Source organism: Colias croceus, chromosome 7 (assembly GCF_905220415.1).
Source record: "Colias croceus chromosome 7, ilColCroc2.1".
Classification (NCBI taxonomy): Eukaryota; Metazoa; Arthropoda; class Insecta; order Lepidoptera; family Pieridae; genus Colias; species Colias croceus.
This window is the reverse complement of record NC_059543.1, coordinates 6,298,554-6,320,853: the sequence shown is the minus strand read 5'-3', so window position 1 is coordinate 6,320,853 and position 22,300 is coordinate 6,298,554. Positions and strand designations below refer to the sequence as shown.

The following is a 22,300-nucleotide window of genomic DNA, read 5'->3' as shown; positions in this document are numbered from 1 at the left end:
TATGTACCTACAACATCTCATACCATCCGGACTACGAATGGCAGGTGAATCGTACATTACTTGAAAAGGAAGGAGAATATGAAATCTACAGTTGGTACTTCAAAAGAAATAAATAAAATATTCTACACAGTAAAAATTGTTTTATTTATAACTATAAACAATCATCTTGAACACAATCATTAATTTATTTGCATCATATAATTTGCGATAACAATAACGGTATCATCCGATAATCGGATGAATACCTATATTTAAATTTATATTCACTTCTTACAAAAACACAACATCAAAGTATAATTTCATATATTGATAACACAAGTATACCTATTGAATAATCAGTTCTGGATTTACCTTTATGCCAATTGGGACTGTCCATATAAAATTTTTATTTAATAGTTATATTTTTCTTATGCGTTTCACAATATTGTTCCTGAGTTACGAATATCATGAATGATAGGTAAGCAAATACAATCAAGTTTTGGAACAGGTTCTCTTTATTAATATTTTAAGAGATAGACAAATAATTATTTGTACTTATTTTAGATAATAGTAACTCACAATAATTTATTTTAATATGGTAATGAATTTCCACTAACTAAGTAGGTTTCATTCATTTTAACTAACTAGGTACTTATATAAAGATAATTTAATCAAATAACAAAACATGTCTTTTTTTCTACACAATAACTGTAGATAAAAAAAATTATAAATATAATTTTTAGCTGCTAAACTGGCCTTATTGGGGTACACCGTACATATTTTAATAAACAAAAGACATTCTAATAATAATTTAAACATCGTGTCGATGTAAATATAAATGAAACTGCAACCAGTGGGGTTGCTTTGCACAAATTAATATTTTCTCAGTATTATATAAATCTAGGTAGTTATATCGAATTACAATAAATACAAAAACATATTATACACATTTCTCTCAACCCTTTTTAACAATGTTATTTTAGAATTTAAATTTTCTCATCATACTTACTACATTCATAGTAGACATTTATCTACCCAAGTAGGAAATAAAAATTATCTAAATTTTAATAATTTATGAAAAATTGTTTTTACAGAAATCTCAAAAAATTGTTTTACACACTTAATATAAACTTAAAAATAACAACAGAAATCCTCTGTATGACCATGTAGGTACCTACAACTACTAGATGCATTTTTAACCTACTCGTATAATGTAACCTAACCCTGTTCCGCACTTATGTAATAATTAAGGAAATATTTTCGTGATTTTTCAAATACTTTGGTTTTTCTGTTTCAAATAGTTCTATGAGTCGTTTGGTGAATTCTGCATGTAGAGCATCTACTTCTTCATCAGTCGGGTCGAGGTTCCTTGGAACAGCTAATGGCTTGCCAACTGTAATAAAAATAAAAATTTTAATTAGGTATTAAATACATATGTAGATTCTTTTATAAAATTCCTTCAGTATCAATGTTTAAATAATCAAGGTCAATAAAAAATTATTGGTATAAAAAATGGTATGTGTATTGATAACGAAAATTTATTTTATACAGTAAGTAAGGCCTAAACGAGTTTACCTACACACATTACGATGGATTTCTTTAATAAAAATTACCATCAATACCTAAGTCTTTTTAGGACTGCATAGGTCCACATTTTTTGCTAAATTATAACGCCTTGTAAATATAAAATCTTATAAAATAGATAGGCATTGCTTTTTTATGTTGCAACAAAAATCGCATTAAAGCTCATTTCCAAGAAATTGATAAATGTTATCATTATAGTATCATTCTTTATCGTTAGTTCAATATTGGTATACCTACCTATATGAGTTTTGCTATTATAATTTGATATTACTTATACATTTTATTAGTTTTTGTATTAAGAGAAGAAATACATAAAAATATTCTATCTTCTACGCATGTGATCACAGTTCAATATACATTACCTAGCTATTTTGTTTGTAATTCTGTAAAAGGCAAAATTAAACACTGAATGATTGTTTACAACTAAGACACGTTAACATATTAATGTATAATATATTTTTATACATTTTTAATATTTTTCCAATGAATACAGTTTTATTTTGAATTCAAACAACGACTAACGAGGACGACCGCTAAGTAACCATTAGACTAGATATTATATTTTAATACTATGAAAGTCATAGTTAAAAGATGCAGATTTTGATAACGTTTATGTTTAACGTGTGTGCAATAAAGAGTAGGTATATAAATAAAAATATAACGTTTAAATATTGGTTAAGAAATAAGTTTAATCTGATAAACGTTATCAGCACAAATGAAATGGAAAGGGGTTTGAAACTTTTTGTATGGACGCTGGCATATCCACCCGCCGCCATTTTTATTTTTTTTCAAAATCGCGGCGCACGATTAAAGTGGTATGTATGGATAGAGGACACATAGACGAACAAAAAATGTCTCATAACATAGTACCCTAAAGCGTCACATTACCGAGATATTTGGAGGTAAATATTCACTTATGAGTACGACAAACACTAAAATTAGACTTATTACGTGTCTATATGCATAATATTATCTCCAAATAATCACTCCCAGGTAGATTATTATTATTACAGGAAGAAAGTAGGTATTCATTACATTACTTACATTTTTATGTAATGTATGTATGTTTTTATGTAATGAATCTACCTACTTTCTTCCAATAAACTGTTATTTACCTCCAAATATCTCGGTAATGTGACGCTTTAGGGTACTATGTTATTAGACATTTTTTGTTTGTCTATGTATCCTCTATCCATACATACCACGTTAATCGTGCGCCGCGATTTCGAAAAAAAATCAAAATGGCGGCGGGTTTGATATGCCAGAAAGTTTCAATGCCCTATATAACATAAATTCGATCGGATTATTCGTCTGATATTATTCCGAAACAGTAGGTATGTAAGCAGACTAAAATTTGAAATGATATCCATGATTTCATAAAATATATTTGTTTTAAAAAATCCCCATTCATTAAATCATAAGAAGAACTATACACGGAATTACAAAGTAAAATGTTAAACAGTCCTTGCTGCTTTTTAAAGACATAATCCTATTAAGGTTACTGAGTGCCAGACGCTTCTAGACAAACATTCAAATAATGTACGCTTGAAACATTACCTTGTATAATATATATATGTATGTTTGTATATTATAATCACATTATAATAATAAAAAAGGTTCTTACCCACTGTTGTTATAGGTGAGCGTAAAGGTAGCACACCATAAGAATACTGAAACAGTCCTCTTCCAATAGGAAACATTGGAGATATTCCGGTTAGTTTGCGGACTCTCTCCTGAAAGCGACGTAAATAACTATCTTGAGGATTATTTGGAGGCCGGAACACGTCTGTTTCTCCGAACGAAAATACTGGTACCAAAGGTGCTCTGAAAATAATAAGTATAAAGCCAAAAAGATACAATGAGACGGAAAATATTTTCGGGATTCCTTCGAATATCTTTATGGGACTTGCAGTTACACTTCACTGAATTTTCAATTAATTATAGGCTTTGTAGAAGATATTTAATCTCCATGATGCATTTGACTCATTTATAGGTAAAAATGTATTTTGAAATAATTAGGTACATACTTCGTTACTACGGTATCAACTATCAATAACAAAGTGCTATAATTTGATTGTTTTTTTTAAATATATATTAGTTAAAACAACTATCCAAAACTTACCCAGATCTCATTGCGATACGAATAAATCCTTTTCTCCTGTTTAAAATAACCTTATATTCTCCAGGATGGGAGTCCAAGGCTTCCGCAGCTCCTCCAACAATCAGACACACACAATTGCCTTGATGTCGCTTTTTATCCAATAAGTACAATAGGCTTTCTTGAGACGATGCGCATGTTCCAAACGCAAGCAATAGTTCCCTAAAGAATGGCACCAAAAAATGTCCAGCTAGCGTTATCATATGGCAACTCAGTCCTGGGAAAACTTTGTAGAAGTCGAGAGCATTTGTCGCAAATGCCCCAAAGGCACCGGAACAAACAACTCCATGCGGAAAACAGGCAAAGAGGTAGTTATTAGAAGGATCCAAGTCTGTGGTTTTAACCAGTTTGATAGGGAAGTAGTCGCGGTAATATCTCCACCATGTCCAATTTCTTACCCATTGGATTCTGAAAAGTGATGAGTGATGAGTATGAAATATCAAGTTGATAAATGTTTTTGAGTCCAATGAACCAAGATAACTACAATTAATGAATATGATAATTCATAAATTAAATAAATTATCATCACTGATACGATAGAGCGGCAGAAATAGATGATCATGAAAAAAGATTGGAATCTGTGTTGTTCGTTTCGCTGCAATGATTTTTATCGGTGTTCAATGTTTAGAAATTGCATTTACGGCTACAAGACGAACATTCAATACGGTCATGGTTGTATGGTCACAATAGATGGTTAAAGTAAAATTCTAAACTACGACCAAAGCGAGTGTATGTTTTAGATTTAAAGCAAAATTATTGAAGTAAGATTTCGGTAGGTATGTTCTGTGTGAAAATATGTTGTGTATGAACCAAGAATATTATTAACCGACTTCAAAAAAAGGAGGTTATCAATTCAGTCGGTATGTTTTTTTTTTATGTATGTGCACAGATTACTCCGAGGTTTCTGAACCGATTTACGTGATTCTTTTTTTGTTCGATGCGGGATGGTGTCGAATTGGTCCCTTAAAAATATTATTTTGATAGGCCCAGTAGTTTTTATTTTATGGGCATTTTTGCAAGTGCAAGTTTGAAGTAGGTTGTTTTTAACGCAATTATCACTTGTTTTGATGATGTTTAACTATGTCTTAGTTACTACTTTTTAACACTTACGTTCTCCCTCCCCTGTGGCAGATATCTATGTCGTTTAACATCCATACTGCATACAGGAGCGCCAAATACCAATAAGAGGAGTACAAGAGTTTAATAAACAGTAGTACTGCGAGTGCTTCACTGAATAACACCAGGCATATCCATCCCGTGGCGGCTAAAGTTTGGAGACGCCTTGATAGTGGCACGTTTAACGGGGCCCATTCTACACCTAGGACCTTTGATATTCGTCTGTAATAGAATATTAATTATTATTGATTCAAAAATCATAAGATCTGTTTAAAAATAACGGCTGTGCGGACTAATACTTTTACAATGTAGACTATTTTTCAAATTTCAATAGGTATCTTAATAAACTTCCGGTTTTACCATGTTATTACTTGGAATATGTATAGACGACCGGGACCCCCAATTATAAAATTTCATATATCAATATACTTACCTAACATAGGTACTAGGTGTGATATACATTATATCAATGATAACCGATACCGAAACCTGCCTAAATGGCACGGTACCGGGTACGCCTTTTCGTTGAGATTAATTTTAAATTACTACTTAAAATCGGTCAGTTATCAGTCAATAAACTTCCTATAAATATTGTGATAGGTACACATAGGTTTGAAGTATATTACTTACCTACTAAGCGATCGATGCACCTAAAGTTTCCGTTTTAAATTGAATTGCATTTTATAAAAGGATGTTGTTTTATTCTTTTGTTCGATATAAATTAAGAAGGTTTTTAATATATTTGGTCAAGATTTGTTATTATAAAGCAACTAGATTGCCTGAGATTACAAGCATAAGCAAGAAATTAACGACCGATAAGATTTTAATTATAAAAGTCTGTTCTAATTTGTTTATCCGTTTGCGACCTGCGATGCGTTGCCACAGATAGATATAGGAAATAAAACAGATTACCAAATAGCAAATAGCTACTACAGCTGCGGTATTACTTTATACTTAGGTACTATGTATCTACCTAAGTATTCTAAATTAATATAGTGAAATTATAATTCCCTAATCCCTACCTATTATTTTTAATTTATTTCAGATTAGTTAACTAGATACTAGTTACTTATTTATTTACGTTTGTTACGTTCTTGATAATCAAGTACTTACTTACTTCCTTATAGTTACTAACTTACTGGTAATAACTAATAATCTAAAACAACCATTAACAACATTTCCCACCATTGTCACGAAAATTATAGAACTCGTCGAGAAATTAATAACTCATGGCCAACAACATTTAAACGTCCCCCAATATAAATGTATAAAATAAAAACTACTTAATATTGAATGCACATCGTAGGTATTTAACAGAATAATTCACACAACTTATATCAAAATAATATTATAATTACAATACATACTGACAGACATACAAACATAATGTTACTCACAAAAAAATATTCCAAAACATTTGTATCATATTATTATCATCAGATCACGAGCACGTGTTGAGAAAAACAAATATACGAACAGCTCACGCAACACACAACATGCGACTAATCTCCGCAATATGTTATCTGTCCTACAAAGTTAAATCGCGTAATTGTTTGGACCTGAATGACTCAGAAACAACTTGATTTAATATAATATCATTCATAACTTCGAACTTTGGATTATGGTGTAAACACTAAACTCAAAGTTTAAACTAACAAATAACTAGGCTAGAGGGTATGATAAACATTAGTCAGGCAATGTAAAAGGTATATGTAGGTCTACTATTACTTACTACCTACATCTTAACTGAGAGCTGTAATTCAATCCAGCTGTTTTCTTATAAAACCTTGTCCATTTGTTACGCTCGAACTCACGAGCTGTTCCAATAATGTTCTTAAAATAAAAACAATAATACGTATCTATTTATAAAAAAGAGGCTAGCATCGCGCGATGGTGATGGTTTTTGAGATGGGAGACGGTGAAAACACGGTCATTTCAATATGGATAAACCTAAATCTATATACATACAATAATTCTGTAGAGGGGTCAATTCTGTACATTGAAAATATTGAAAAAATAAATAACAGGGGGTTACTGGATCGATACCAAACCCAAATACATATGTGATTAAAAATTTTTTTGTCTGTCTGTCTGTCTGTATGTGAAGACATCACGTGAAAACTAACGGTTCGATTTCGATGAAACTTGGTATAATTATACCTTATTATCCTGGGCGTAAAATAGGATACTTTTTATCCTGGAAAAATACGTAGAAAAAAAATTAATCTTAATTTTTCAGTTTTATCCATTGACGTTGTTCTGTAGAACCGCGAACACATAATCATGTTGCGTATTATTATAGGCCTAGCCGTATTTGGGTCCAATAGATATTAATTATAAGATGTCATTGTCAGAGTTACTCAAAATGGAGAAATAAACCATCCACGCGAAGACCGACATCCGCGCGGACGGAGTCGCGGACGGAAGCTAGTAATAAAAATAAACAGATTCTAGCTAGAAAATTATGTCCAAGAAGTATAGAAAAGGCTTCTTCTTGTGCATACTTTAACTACTGCTACGTGCTACTGCTACTTGAATATTTAATTCCAATAAAAATAACTGCGTTAAAAACAACCGACTTCAAAAACGGAAAAGTAAGAAATAAAAAAGATTTGATAAGCACTTAGTATTAAGCCCATGCACCGACATCAAACCTTTTTAGTAAATAGCACATAAAAATAATATGTAGTAATTAATAATATCAAATCTTTTTTATTTCTTACTTTTCCGTTTTTGAAGTCGGTTGTTTTTAACGCAGTTATTTTTATTTAATACTTTTTAGTGTATTTTTCAACACGAATCAAACGAGCCCAAACTCGATAAAGTTGAGTCAATATATTACTGAGTTCCTATGGCCACCTTCCGATTCCATCATCAGATCAGCTCCATGTCATGATAATGTTTCATCGCTATCCAATTTACATTCGTATACAAAATTTCAGCTCAATCGGTTACCGGGAAGTGAATCAAAGTTACTTGCTACATTGAAATTAAGTCATCGAGTACAGACAAAAATGCTCATAAAATAAAAACTACTAGGCCTAGCCGAATAAAATTTTTATGGGACCAATTCGACACCATCCCGCATCGAACAAAAAAAGAATCACGTAAATCGGTTCAGAAACCTCGGAGTAATCGGTGTACATACATAAAAAAAAAAAAAAAAAAAAAATATACCGGCCGAATTGATAACCTCCTCCTTTTTTTTGAAGTCGGTTAAAAATATAAATTCTGCTTCTTTGATAAATGTAATAAAATAAAAGGACTTATGAAAGTAAATGTTATATATTTTTGAGAAATTAATAATTAGTGAAGTGCATTGGCATTTAAATAACTTGCGGATGTGGGGTAGTTTCAGAAATTTGTGATCTATTTCATAGGATTGTGTCATAACACAGAACAGTAAGAACATAATAGAAGAGCGATGTGGGCGTGGCCCACGTGTCAATAGTAAGGTAAGATCACCTAACTCGCTCTCAGTTGTGCGCAGAAAAATATTCGAGTCGGTTGTCAGCTGTCAAACCTTATTTCCATATTTATTCATTATTTAGAGCGTGTTGTTCGGTATTAGAGTGGAAAAATGATAGCAGACGAAATAATATCAGCAATCGAGGCATTTCATACCATCGGTAAGTCTTATTTTAATTTATTTTAAATATATTTTATGTTACAACTTCGCTTGTCGTAATTTGTCAAAAATTTATAAAAATATTAAGTCAAAATGAACCTTAAGCCATAAGAAATAAGTACTTATATAGATTGAACCAGGGCTCGGAACCGGTTTGAAAAGAGCGGTTAATTCAGATTATATACCGGTAAATATATCGTTCCTTCATTTACCGGTTAAACAAGTGAACTGTTTATAAGTAACCCAAATGATTAAGGTTACCGGTTACTTCTGCACAAACGGTTTTGACACCCAAATTAACCGGTTAATTCCTTTATTATTTTTGCCTCATTTTTAACGCTTGCCACAAGATATAGTGAATCTTATATCTATACATATAATAAATCTGTAGAAGGGTCAATTCTGTACATTGAAAATATTGAAAAAATAAATACCAGGGGGTGTTACTGGATCGATACCAAACCCAAATATGTGATTAAAAAAATTTTTGTCTGTCTGTATGTTCAGGCATCACGTGAAAACTAACGGTTCGATTTCGATGAAACTTGCTTGGTATAATTATACATTATTATCCTGGGCATAAAATAGGATACTTTTTATCCCGGAAAAATACGTAGAAAAAAATAAATCTTAATTTTTCCGCGCGGATGGAGTCGCGGGCGGAAGCTAGTATCTAATATATCTAATATATTCTATTCTAAAATATAGTTTGTAAGTATAGATGTATGGATGTTTAGCACACATATAGAGGGTAACTTGGATTAACACATAGGATAGTTTTTATCCCGGAAATCCCACGGGAACGGGAACTATGCGGGTTTTCCTTTGCAAACGCGAGCGAAGCCGCGGGCGGAAATCTAGTTATCAAATTCAAATCTATACATATAATAAATCTGTAGAAGGGTCAATTCTGTACATTGAAAATATTGAAAAAATAACTAGCAGGGGGTGTTACTGGATCGATACCAAACCCAAATATGTGATTAAAAAAATTTTTGTCTGTCTGTCTGTCTGTCTGTCTGTCTGTCTGTATGTGAAGACATCACGAGAAAACTACCGGTTCGATTTCGATGAAACTTGGTATAATTATACCTTATTATCCTGGGCGTAAAATAGGATACTTTTTATCCTGGAAAAATACGTAGAAAAAAAATTAATCTCAATTTTTCAGTTATCCATAGACGTTGTTCTGTAGTAGGTACCGCGAACACACGTTGCGTATTATTATAGACCTAGCCGTATTTGGGTCCAATAGATATTTATAAGATGTCATTGTCCGAGTTACTCAAAATGGAGAAATAAACCATCCACGCAAAGACAGACATCCGCGCGGACGGAGTCGCGGGCGGAAGCTAGTTTCAAATATAAACTAAAATTGCGAACTTGAGTGCGATTAAGAATTTTGTAACTAAATGACTTCGCAACGTCCAGGCCCGTCGAGCGAGGGTAGCGGGGGCCGAGGATCCTTATGTAACTTGGTTTTAACCGGTTAATTTTCACCACCAAAACCAATATTAATGAAAAACCGGTATTTCGCATAAACCGGTAAAAACCGATAAAGTGCAACCTTTAACCTAAATCAATTTCGGTTTGGGGTCAATGACCGAAACCGGTTAAGAATTTAAACCGGTTTCCGAGCCCTGGATTGAACAGCAAACAAGACTTTCTGGAATATTATTGCAATAAACAAACGAATGTCGGATTAGTGATGCATGTGGCGCATATCGACAGTATCGATACTTTAGAAAAGACAAACATTATAAATATTAAATTTTATTCTATTTTTCCTTAGCTTTCATTTGTCCTATTTATTTATAGATTTTCGAAAGAGCCTAATTTAAAAGAGAAATGGATAATAAATGCAACGTGACGAGTTAACTGGATGCCGAACAGCAATAAGCAGTCTAACAAAGGCCACCGATACATCAAACCTACGGCAGTTCCAAGATTTAAAATAATGCATATTTTCTGTTTGTTCTGTAAATATAGATTTATACTATTCTATTCCGTTTTTTATTTAAATATAATAATATGAAAAGACGTACTTAGTAGTAATAAATATACTCCAAAATGTGACACATTATCCTATACTCATATAATAGAAAGAAAAAAAAATGCACAAAAATATATTTATTTGTGAATTATCGATAACAAGGCTGACATCCCTTAGAGCATAGCATCAGGTTAATGTCAAGTTAATGTCATTAATTTAGAGTGACACAAATTTCAACCTTATCTTTATGTGTTGAGGTTCAAAGTTATATGTATTGAAAACCAACGCCCTCTGTTGTGGAATAGCTGAATGTTTTCGAATTTGGAATTTCTGAGCAAAGAGAAACAAAACAGCTAATATACCTAGGGATGTTATACTAAAATAAACCGTAACTTGGTTCGTTAGGGTACATATTGAAATGCTGAATTTATAACCTAAGTCAGTTTTTACTCAAATTAAGCTGTCCAATCAAAGGCATAGTTTACCTACTTGTAGTGTACTGTATAACTATCGGTTTAAATGTGTGGGTTTGGCGACACTGGTTTTCATACTAATTATGACATTATAGCACTTCTATTATGTTCTTACTGTTCTGTGTGTCATAAGTATCGTGTTATAGATATATCTAGTATGAAAATATACAGGATTGATATGAATATCTATTACATATCACAGAGCAAGTAATATAGAAGGTATTACATAATATTATCAAGCCTGTATATGCTGAACAAACTATACAACAATCGCCAGCTAAGAGATAGTAGGTAGGTAATTTTAGATTATTGGACTTACTAGAGCAATTTAATATGACTGTTATAGGAAAACAGATCAATCCCTGCTTACAAGTACATTTTTGTAAGTAGGTAGATACTAAACTATACGTATAAGTAAATAGGCACTTAACTATTTCAATTATAGGTAAATTTAATTTAGGTAATTTTGAGTTAAAATTCTCATAATACGGGACTTGAACGTCGTCTGGTCTACAAAGAAATCATGATTAGTTTAATTTATTACGTATAATCTAGAAAATTATTTTCATTTATATTATTATTTATATACATATATTATTTTTTATTAATCATAAATAGATTCATACTATAATTACCTATCTAGTAATAGCACTCCATCTAGGTACGTCATTAATTACTCGCACTTAAACATCCATAAACATAAAGTAAACAAGATTCATGAGAATAAGAGCGTTTTCACATTGTCCGGTCCGATATCGGATATCGGAAGCCGATAGCCGATATCCGATATCGGACACAATTTGCCCTTTCACATTATCCGATAATATCGTCCCGATATCATGAGTGTTGCCAGAAACTGGAAAAGTAGATATATGGAGAATTAAAAAAAAACAGTGGATGCATTTATGTTACAAAAAATAAACTTTATTTTAAATAAAATAAACTTTATTTTAAATAAAATAAATAGTAATAAATAAACTATGTTTTTCAAACCGGTTTAATCTGCTGACTGCAGAGTTTGGATTTGTACCCTCTGCAGAGTCAGAATCTAGTTTCAATATTCAATTTCATTGTGAGGCTTGTTTTTTTATAGGGTAAACGCAGCTATCAACGACCCATCGAAAATCTGAAGGTATTACCGACCTATAAAAGTAATTCGAAATTTAAACGTTTCCAGAACTATTCTAGCTATAGGTAGGCAAAGTTATACACGAATGTATTACTTGAGCATCGTATACTTTAACGTTAGAGTGAGTAACTGAGCAAAAAAGAGTTAAAATGCGTAAGTTGCTGCGGGGTAGCGTGGAAGCAGGACGTGTCGTACTGTTCCGTTGTTCCTTCGGGTAAGTACTGTGAGTATCTTTTTAAGACATTTACAAACAAATGACATCTATACTTTAATTTATATTACTAAATGTCAATGCATTTAAGTGTCAACTTTCCATTTCTTACAACATTTTATTAATAAAAAGTTATTTGAAACGATAAAACTTAAAATTAAAATGGGACGGTGTTAGCTTCACCAGTTTAAGCCGCGGCAGGTATCAACGACCCGTAAGTCGGCAATGGCAGCAACGTAACTTTTTGTTTTATTTTCTTTTATGTTATTATATCACACTAACACAAGTGGTTTTATGGACCAGTTTAAATCTAAGCTATGAGTCTTCATAAAAATCTATTAGCGACTAAACTTTTTTGTCTAGTGTTGTGTCTTTTAGCGTTGTCAATTTATACAAAGTTATGATATTTTCGAGGATCCCTATCGAATAGTTACAGAAGTAAATCATTGTTTTTTTTTTTTTTTGTTTAAACAATATGCATTTGTTCATATTTTGTATGACATTAATCAATTATAATCTATTTTATAGTCTGATGATCAAATGAATTAAAATAACCATTTTTTTATGGGTCGGTAATACAATTTAGGTTTATACTTACATACTTTAATACCGATCCATGTGGGTCGGCAATAGCAACTATAGGAAGCTATTACCGATCGAATATAGATTGTTTAGTTTCTCATCTACAAATTCAAATTCAAATTGCTTTATTTGCAGAATGTAGAATAAAGATGTTTGTATATACAGATAATATTGATCCTTAAACATTCTGCTCGTAATTGAGCGTGCAAATATATTTTTATTACTTTTATGACATAATAGGTGCCTATTAAAAATTATATTATATAGGCATTTAGGTTTTTAGGTTAAATTAACATAAAACATATAATTAGGTATATTTTTTCCAGAAATATGGAGCCACGAAAGCGGCGAAAAGTATTCAGTAAAACACAACTCGCCGAAGCAATCAATCAAATAGCATAACGAAATATCCTAGAGTTTGAAATCCTTAATTTAATATATGTACATATATTAATAGTATTATGTTGATTAATTTAAAAGTTTATAATTATTTAGTTCATTACTAAAAAGTACTCATTTGTTTTATTAAAAATAACTACAATTAAAAAATACGAATATATTTGCATTTTTATTTCATTTTATTAAGATCGGTAATCATCATCATCACTAGCTTCTATACATTCCATTGCTGGAAAAAGGCTTCCTCTCACATACGATCGGGAATAGCTGCATAAAAATCGTTAATAGCTTCACAGCCGTTTTTATGGGTCGGTAATAGCAACAATCGACTAAGTCACATTGTAAATTATTTTTTACAAGATAATCCTTTATTAGAATGTATTTGCTTCAATAAATACATTTTTTATACATAACACTAGCATATAAAATGAAATTATAAATCTTTAGAAGAACCAGTATACTTAAAAAATATGGTTGATTTTGAAATTGCCTTAGAGGGGTCGTTAATACCTGCGTTTACCTTATGCTGTTTTTCTTTTTTTAATAATAGAACATGTTGTGTGGTCGTAGTGAATTTTAGAACTTTTTTATATTAAATCATGTACGACTGTTATGTTCTTATACAAATAAAATAAAACAAAATTCAACTCAGTATTAAAGCGACGAAACTGGCAAATATAAATTCAAATTACATTTACAAATGTAGGTGCTGTTATCTACCACAGAACAGTAAATTATCTACGTAGTACCACAGACTAATAATAATATAGCCATACGAGCCATGACAACCAAAATAGTAAACAAGCCAAACAAGCTCAAAAGTCGCCGCGCGTTCTTGAAAAAATGTAAGGTCGCCGCATTCTAATTCTGAAATTTTAGAGAAAACTAAACAAAATTGCCGTATTGTAAATTTTCTTTTCAATAAAAAGGGTTTGATTTAAAAAAATTCAACTGATAGATCGTAGTTGTACATACAGTAAAAATAACTACAAAAAAGAAACCGACTTCAAAAACAGCTGGAAAAGTAAAATATAAAAAAGATTTGATATTATTAATTACTTAATATTATTTAGATGTGCTATTTATTATACAGGTTAGATATCGGCGCTAAAACAAAGCACTAAATCTGTGACTCAATGACAACAATACAATAAACAGCTTACAGCACAACAGTAGTCTAATCATAGTCTCCTCTCCTGAGCATGTTGCTAAACATGGTCAATGCCCTGGTTCCTTGTTCTCCTATCATGACCTTATTTTCCTCTCTTACTCAGTGAAACCACCCAAAACTAAACCTAAAATCGTCATGCAACGCAATTTTGGTAAAATCGATCATGATCGACTGCGTGAAGATGCCCTCAAGATTGATTGGTCGGTTGTTTACGCTGAAAATTCCATTAACGATAAGGTGGCTCTCTTCAACTCTTTACTACTGAACTTATTTGATATTCATGCTCCAATACGTCCAGTCAAGTTGAAGCAGCTTCCTGCTCCTTGGATGACGGCTGAACTTAAATCGTTGTTAAAAAAAAAGGCTCGTGCTAAGGCAAAATTAAATTCCACAGACTCGGACACTAATCGTGAAAAATTTCAGAAAATTCGAAATCGCTGCAATACATTATGTAGGGATGCACAACGACGTCACATATCCCAATCTGTCGAAAACGGCGACCCCTCTAAAGTGTGGAAATTCCTAAAAACTCTTGGTATTGGCAATAAAATGCAAAAATCTTTTCCGTCATCAGTTAATATTGATGATCTAAATTCTCATTTCTCTAGTCCATTTAGTGACTTTGACGCTAACTCTAAATCCCGTACATTAAATTATCTCAACTCCTTACCTTCTCCTGATATTCCTCCGTTTGTTTTGCGTCAGTTTACCGATTGTGGTGTTGAGAAGAGTATAATGTCAATCACCTCTAAGGCGGTTGGAAGTGACTGTATTGGTCGGAACATGATCATTCCCATCCTTCCTATCATTATCCCGATTATCACTCATATTTTAAATTTTTCCATCTCCTCTGGCCAATTTCCTGATAATTGGAAAAATGCTCACATTTTTCCTCTTCCCAAGAATCCTAAACCATCTGCCCTTTCAGACTTCCGTCCTATTGCTATTTTACCCTTCCTGTCTAAAGTTTTAGAACGCTTAGTACAAGAGCAACTAAGTCGCTTCCTCAATACTCACGATCTCCTCAATCCTTTTCAATCTGGCTTCCGACCAGGTCACAGCACAACTACTGCTCTTATCAAAATCACAGATGACATTCGCCGGGGGTTTGACAACAAGCAGCTAACATTACTTTCTCTACTTGACTTTAGCAACGCATTTAACACCGTCGATCATGATGTTTTGTTAGCAATGCTACGCTCTCTCAACATATCTCCAACGGTTATTGACTGGTTTCAAAGTTACTTGTTTGGACGTCGGCAGCGTGTCTTGGTTGAAGACTTGTCTTCTTCTTGGTGTAACGTAAATGCTGGCGTTCCGCAAGGTGGCGTGTTGTCTCCTCTCTTATTTTCAATTTTTATTAACTCTATTTCCAGTAATATTAATTCTCCCTATCATATGTATGCAGACGATTTCCAATTATATTCGCACGCCTCTTTATCTGAACTACCGAACGAGATTTTTCGCTTAAATACTGAGCTAGCTGCCATCGTTAAATGGAGTAAAGACCATGGTTTAAAAATAAATCCTGAAAAAACCAAGGTAATTGTTTTGGGAAGTAGACAGCTCACAAGTCGAATTAACTGGGAAGACCTACCTAGTGTTACGGTAGACGGCACGATGATTCCCTTCAGTAAAAAGGTGAAAAGTCTTGGTTTGCACTTGGACGAAAACTTATCCTGGGGTGATCAAATTAAGGAAGTGCAGAAAAAAGTATATGCCTCTGCTTCTTCTCTTCGTCGGTTGCGCAACTTTCTTCCGATTTCTACCAAAATTGCGTTGTCTCAATCCCTTTTACTCCCTTTCCTGGATTATGCCGACTCCTGTTATCCCGATCTTCACGAATATCAACTGGACGCTCTCGAGAGGCTGCAAAACTTTTGCATCAGATTCATCTTCGGCTTACGCAAGTTTGATCATGTTTCTGACTTTCGCAAAAGACTTCACTGGCTCCCTATTCGTCTTCGCCGGAATACTCACATCCTTCAACTCTTGTACTCTATCCTGTTTGACCCGAAAACTCCTATCTACCTTAAGAATCAGTTCCAATATTTACATTCCAATAGTTCCCTTTCCCTCCGTTCTTCTGATCTCCTTCTCCTATCCACCCCTATTCACCATTCCAATTTTTTTAACTCATCCTATACCGTCCTAGCAATTCGACTGTGGAACTCTCTCCCTGAGACTATCAGACGCGCCAAATCACCGCACTTGTTCAAAGCACTTGTCAAAGAGCACTTTTTTTCCACTATTTAGTTACCTTTTTTTTATCTTATGTATATGTATATATTTATATGAATCTGTATTTGTATTATATAAACAATGTTTAATATTGTGTATAGTATGATTTATTTTATTTATTGGCATATTTATGTAGGTATACATATAAAATGTTATATAATTGTATTATATTTATTTATTTATTTATTTTATTATTATATTATTATTATTTTTTTTTTTAAGTATTGATGTAGAATGTATGTAATATTGATATTATTAAGTTTTGTATACATTACTATTTATGTAATTTTTTTTTTTTTGATTTTGTTTTCTTATCCCTGATTTTATTTATTTATTTTTTTTTCTTTATGATTGCGTCTTCGCGCTTAACCAGCATCGTACATGTCCTTTATTTTTCGGTTGCCTGGAAGAGATTGCTTTAAGCAATAAGGCCGCCAATTGTGCACTTACCATAATATTCATGTTCTCCATGTTAAACTTAAATTATATATGTTTTCTTTTTATTACTGGTATTGTACAATAAAGTGTATAAATAAAAATAAAAAAAAATAGTCCAAGTAGGAGGAGGAGCGAGGCAGAATGAGTAAATAAAGATAAAAGACACTAATATTTCGAAGATACGGTTGAATTAAAGAACGCAATATATTTTTGTTTACTTCAGCCGTATATTATAGGACGGTATTAAAGTAGCTCCCGTAAAAATAGTATTTTTAATGCCTTTAAATACTTAAATGAATGTTTTCTTAATAAAAAGGTTTAAAGTAAATGAAAGGATTTTTTTTTACATTTAGCGCCTAGAAATGACTGAAAATACACAAACTAGTGCTTTTTTTGCTGTTGGTATACTACCTTTTCGAAAATTGAGTTGGTAACACTGAACATTATCGTCCGATAGTTCACGGGAATATCGGTGTTGGCTCCGATATCCGATATCGGACCGGACAATGTGAAAGACAGGTACCTAAATCATACATTTTACTTAGCCTCCGATATCGGATATCGGCTATCGGCGCCCGATATCCGATATCGGACCGGACAATGTGAAAACGCTCTAAGGTATACTTATTAGGTTCACTAATTTACAGCCTGTGGGGGGGCCGTCCATTAATCACGTTACGTTCCGTGTTCGTTGAAATTTTTGTTTGCTTGGTTACTTACGAGCTTATCTTAGGAACTGCTAGCATACTATTACTGTGCTATTTTAATATATTCTGTGCTGCTAGTCCATATTGAAAAATTACGATAGCGAGATAAATTAAATATGCGTGAGTTTATGCGTGAGATGCTACAAAATTAATCGCGGTTTACCTTATAAACGTAAGTTGCCGTTTTAAATAATTTATAACGGCATCCGACGTAACCTTCCAACACCAAAAATATCTTAATTACCTATTAGGATATTGTTGGTATAGGTATCCATTTTTTTGATAAGTAATATAAAATACTATTAATCATTTAGTACGCGTTAGAGTACCTATAGTGTAGTACCATGAAGCTTTTTACCGGAAGTTATGTATTTCCTTTGTGAAGCTATAGTCAGTTAATTTTTAATAATAATATATAGCTAATAGTGTTGGTATTACATATATGCTAGCTGGCAGTCAATACTAAATACTAAATACTTTATTTCTATCAATTGGCATTTTTTTTTCGAGAAATATTTTATTTTTTATAAATGGGTGAATGTCGATCTTGAAATAACAACGTTTCCGTAAAATATGTAAATGGATACTTACTACCTACCGGTCGAAATATCATACAAATAACTATAATTACCCTTTAAAAAAAATTTCTTTTGCAATTTAAAATATCTTTGGTAAGTACATATTAAATTGTAAAGATATGTACTTATAACGAAAATATATTCATACGGTAACGTCATTATTATTTGAAATTTCACCGCCTTTTGTAAAAACCTAAAGGCACATATTATCAAACTAGCTTTCCGCGCGCGGCTTCGCCCGCGTTTTCAAAGAAAAACCCGCATAGTTCCCGTTCCCGCGGAATTTCCGAGATAAAACCTATCCTATGTGTTATTCCAAGTTACCCTCTGTATGTGTGCTAAATTTCATTGTAATCGGTTCGGTAGTATTTGCGTGAAAGAGCAAAAAACACACACACACACATCCTCACAAACTTTCGCATTTATAATATTATAGAAGGAGTAGGGATCAAAGAGTAGTAAAAGTTAAATCTACAGGCATGCATTTTTATATCTTATGTTCAAATGAATGTAGGATTCAACGTCAATATAGTTAAAATAATAATGAATTATGTTGTTACATAATATAATACGCCGGTGTTATTGACTATTTGTAAGAACGTAAGTTGGTACGCAATATTTTACGCCACTTTTGTACTTTGGCCTTCTTTACATTGTGTTACGACTTATACCCATTAATAATATCAAATATCGTTTTAAAGTGTATCATTGAGATCGTTTGGGTCATTAATGAAATGTATTGTTAGTAAACAATTGCAATTTGCTATATTATTGCATGTATAATTCTCAAAAAGAAATCGGGAATTTTGAGGGGACTTCCCTAATAGATAGGGAGGCGAATAGCGAAAAAAAAAACGTTAATCCGGCATTCTCGAGCGCGATTGGTTTTATTTTTATTTTGAAGAATATAATCTAAAACTTACTAAAAATACAAAATCTGCCGGGGAGAATTTAAATAACTCTCCATAATTAATTATAATTAGGTAGATATGTGAAATAATATTAAATAATGACTGAGTGCGCACACCTTGCGCGGTCGATGGTAGTACCGAGACTATATCATCGAGCTACTGACTCAAGGAATATAAACCATAGCATGGCCCGTAGCCCTATGCATTTCATATCAATTGAATATCAACACTATGTTGTACACCATAGAGTACATTATACATGGGCGTAGCAACGGTGGGGCAGGGTGTGGCACTTGCCCCACTCTAGCTTTAACCTGGAAGGTAGGTAGATACCTAACCAAATCTAAAAATTGAAGTAAGTACGTACCTACTTACTCTTTTGACTGACTAACACCTAACAAGTGTCATACGCCCAGCGACCAAACGGCTGAAGATTTTTGGATCTATTTCGTGGTGTGGTAGGTGAACAATAAGGTGTTTTGAATAAGAATAATTCGAATAACGAATTACACACGAAAAAAGAAAATAGCTGAGGTTTCTATGTTACATGAACTGTAAGAAAAATTAGTATAGTACCCCAATTAGTTACCCCACTAACTCATCCAATTTCACTTTTGTTGTTTTACACGTTCTACAACTCACTGATACTTTTTACTTTAGACTTATTCGCCATCGCAAATGCCTTCGCGAATGCCTTCGCAAATGCCTTCGCAAATGCCTTCGCGAATGCCTTCGCCAATGCCTTCGCGAATGCCTTCGCAAATGCCTTCGCGAATGCCATCGCAAATGCCTTCGCGAATGCCTTCGCGAATGCCTTCGCAAATGCCTTCGCGAATGCCATCGCGAATGCCTTCACAAATGCCTTCGCAAATGCCTTCGCGAGTGCCTTCGCGAATGCCTTCGCGAATCCCTTCGGAAATGCCGGCGGTACAGCCGCCGGCATTTGAAGACCTGGATATAACTTTGGGTACATACTTGCATACATACTACTTTGAGTGCCTTCGCGAATGCCATCGCGAATGCCTTCGCAAATGCCTTCGCGAGTGCCTTCGCGAATGCCTTCGCGAATCCCTTCGGAAATGCCGGCGGTACAGCCGCCGGCATTTGAAGACCTGGATATAACTTTGGGAACATACTTGGTACATACAGTTGCTAGTTATGCAAATGCCTTCGCGAATGCCATCGCAAATGCCTTCGCGAATGCCTTCGCGAGTGCCTTCGCGAATGCCTTCGCAAATGCCTTCGCGAATGCCTTCGCAAATGCCTTCGCGAATGCCATCGCAAATGCCTTCGCGAATGCCTTCGCGAGTGCCTTCGCGAATGCCTTCGCGAATGCCTTCGCAAATGCCTTCGCAAATGCCTTCGCGAGTGCCTTCGCGAATGCCATCGCGAATGCCTTCACAAATGCATTCGCAAATGCCTTCGCGAGTGCCTTCGCGAATGCCTTCGCAAATGCCTTCGGAAATGCCGGCGGTACAGCCGCCGGCATTTGAAGACCTGGATATAACTTTGGGTACATACTTGGTACATACAGTTGCTAGTTACATATTATTTTTTATTGTTGCCCCACCTTGAGCCCATGGCTAGCTACGCCCATGACATTATAATAGGAAGGTATAGCCACATAACAACTACTATGTTATAATTCTCTCACACGGAAGTCTGGAGGAGCCATTTCGTCTTCCGAAAAACGCGTTGCAGCATATAAGTCGCAAACTTCACTTTTTCCAAAAAAAGTTTAAATAAACAAAAAAGGTAATTTTATTTTACAAAAAAAGGTCTCTTTTCATTTTAGTCCAAAGTTAAAACTTTTTTTACTTGAAGCATCATAAAAACTCAAACTCCCGATTTTTTGAGTATATCTACAGCAGTATTTCAGGCCTGACCATCTTCTATCACTATATAAAGCTCAGATACGGCCACACATGGAATACTGCTCACATCTCTGGGCCGGCGCCCCGTTATACCAACTCCTTCCACTTGATAGCGTTCAACGTAGAGCAGTCGGAATGGTTGGCGACCCAAGACTTAGCGATCGGCTTGACCCTCTTGCTTTGCGACGAGACACTGCTTCACTGTGTGTCTTTTATCGCATATACCGAGTGTTCAGAGGAGTTATTCGAGCTCATACCTGCAGCGGAATTTCACCACCGCTCCGCCCGTCACAAAGCATACTTCCATCCACACCATTTGGACCGCTGGCGAACGAGTACCGTACGCTTCTCGCGACACTTTTTACCCCGCACTACCACCTTGTGAAACAGTCTACCCTCCTCTGTATTCCCGCACGTGTATGACTTAAATTCCTTTAAAAAGAGAGCCTACATCCATCTTCGACAGCCGGTAACAGCCTCACAAAGGTAACTTTGTCAGTGCTCATGGGCGGTGGTGTCACTTCATTAGGTGATCCACCTGCTCAGTTACCTGCTCTTACATAAAAAAAAAAATCTCGAAAACTGAGGGTGTCAAGAAAAATTGATATGAAATAACGATGATTAAAAAAAAGAAACCCACAAACATTTGTCGGTCAGATTAAGAGAACCCACCAACATTTTAACCGGCGGATTAGTATACCGTTGTTATCAGAGGCACTTGGGGCATACGTTGTATGAATATCTGACGCGCTCGAGAATGCCCAAGTAACCGTTTTTTTTTAAATTTTTGAAAATCCGTACACGCCAAACCCACCGATAAAATGGTTTTTACCATAGAAGCTTTTCTTTTCGAAATTATTTTATCTTTCGATTTTGATAAGTCTCGACGACGCCGTTGAATTACGCCATTTAGCTAACTCGCCTCCCTATCTATAAAAGGGAGCAGAAAATGTTTTACTTGTAACTTATTTAGAAAAAGATTGAAAAAAAAATTTTTGCTTGCAATTAATATTTTTAAATGTTATTTATGTTGATCTAATTAATAATTTAACAAAATAGTTAAGGTACCCCCACCTACTGAGTTCACTGCAATGGAGCCTAAATAAGGTCCAGTGTGTGTGTGAATTG

At 33.8% G+C, this 22,300-nt stretch overlaps 1 protein-coding gene across 1 annotated transcript; it reads right to left on the bottom strand.

Annotated features, from left to right (window-relative positions):
• Nucleotides 1–123: 123 nt before the first annotated feature.
• Nucleotides 124–6,467, bottom strand: LOC123693286 (2-acylglycerol O-acyltransferase 2-like). The gene is made up of 5 exons (XM_045638301.1): nt 6,235–6,467; nt 4,832–5,059; nt 3,686–4,129; nt 3,188–3,387; nt 124–1,372 (listed from the first exon to the last, which is right to left on the bottom strand). Exons 1-5 carry the CDS (start codon nt 6,261–6,263, stop codon nt 1,215–1,217), a joined length of 1,059 nt encoding a protein of 352 aa, XP_045494257.1. The 5' UTR covers nt 6,264–6,467; the 3' UTR covers nt 124–1,214.
• Nucleotides 6,468–22,300: the final 15,833 nt, after the last annotated feature.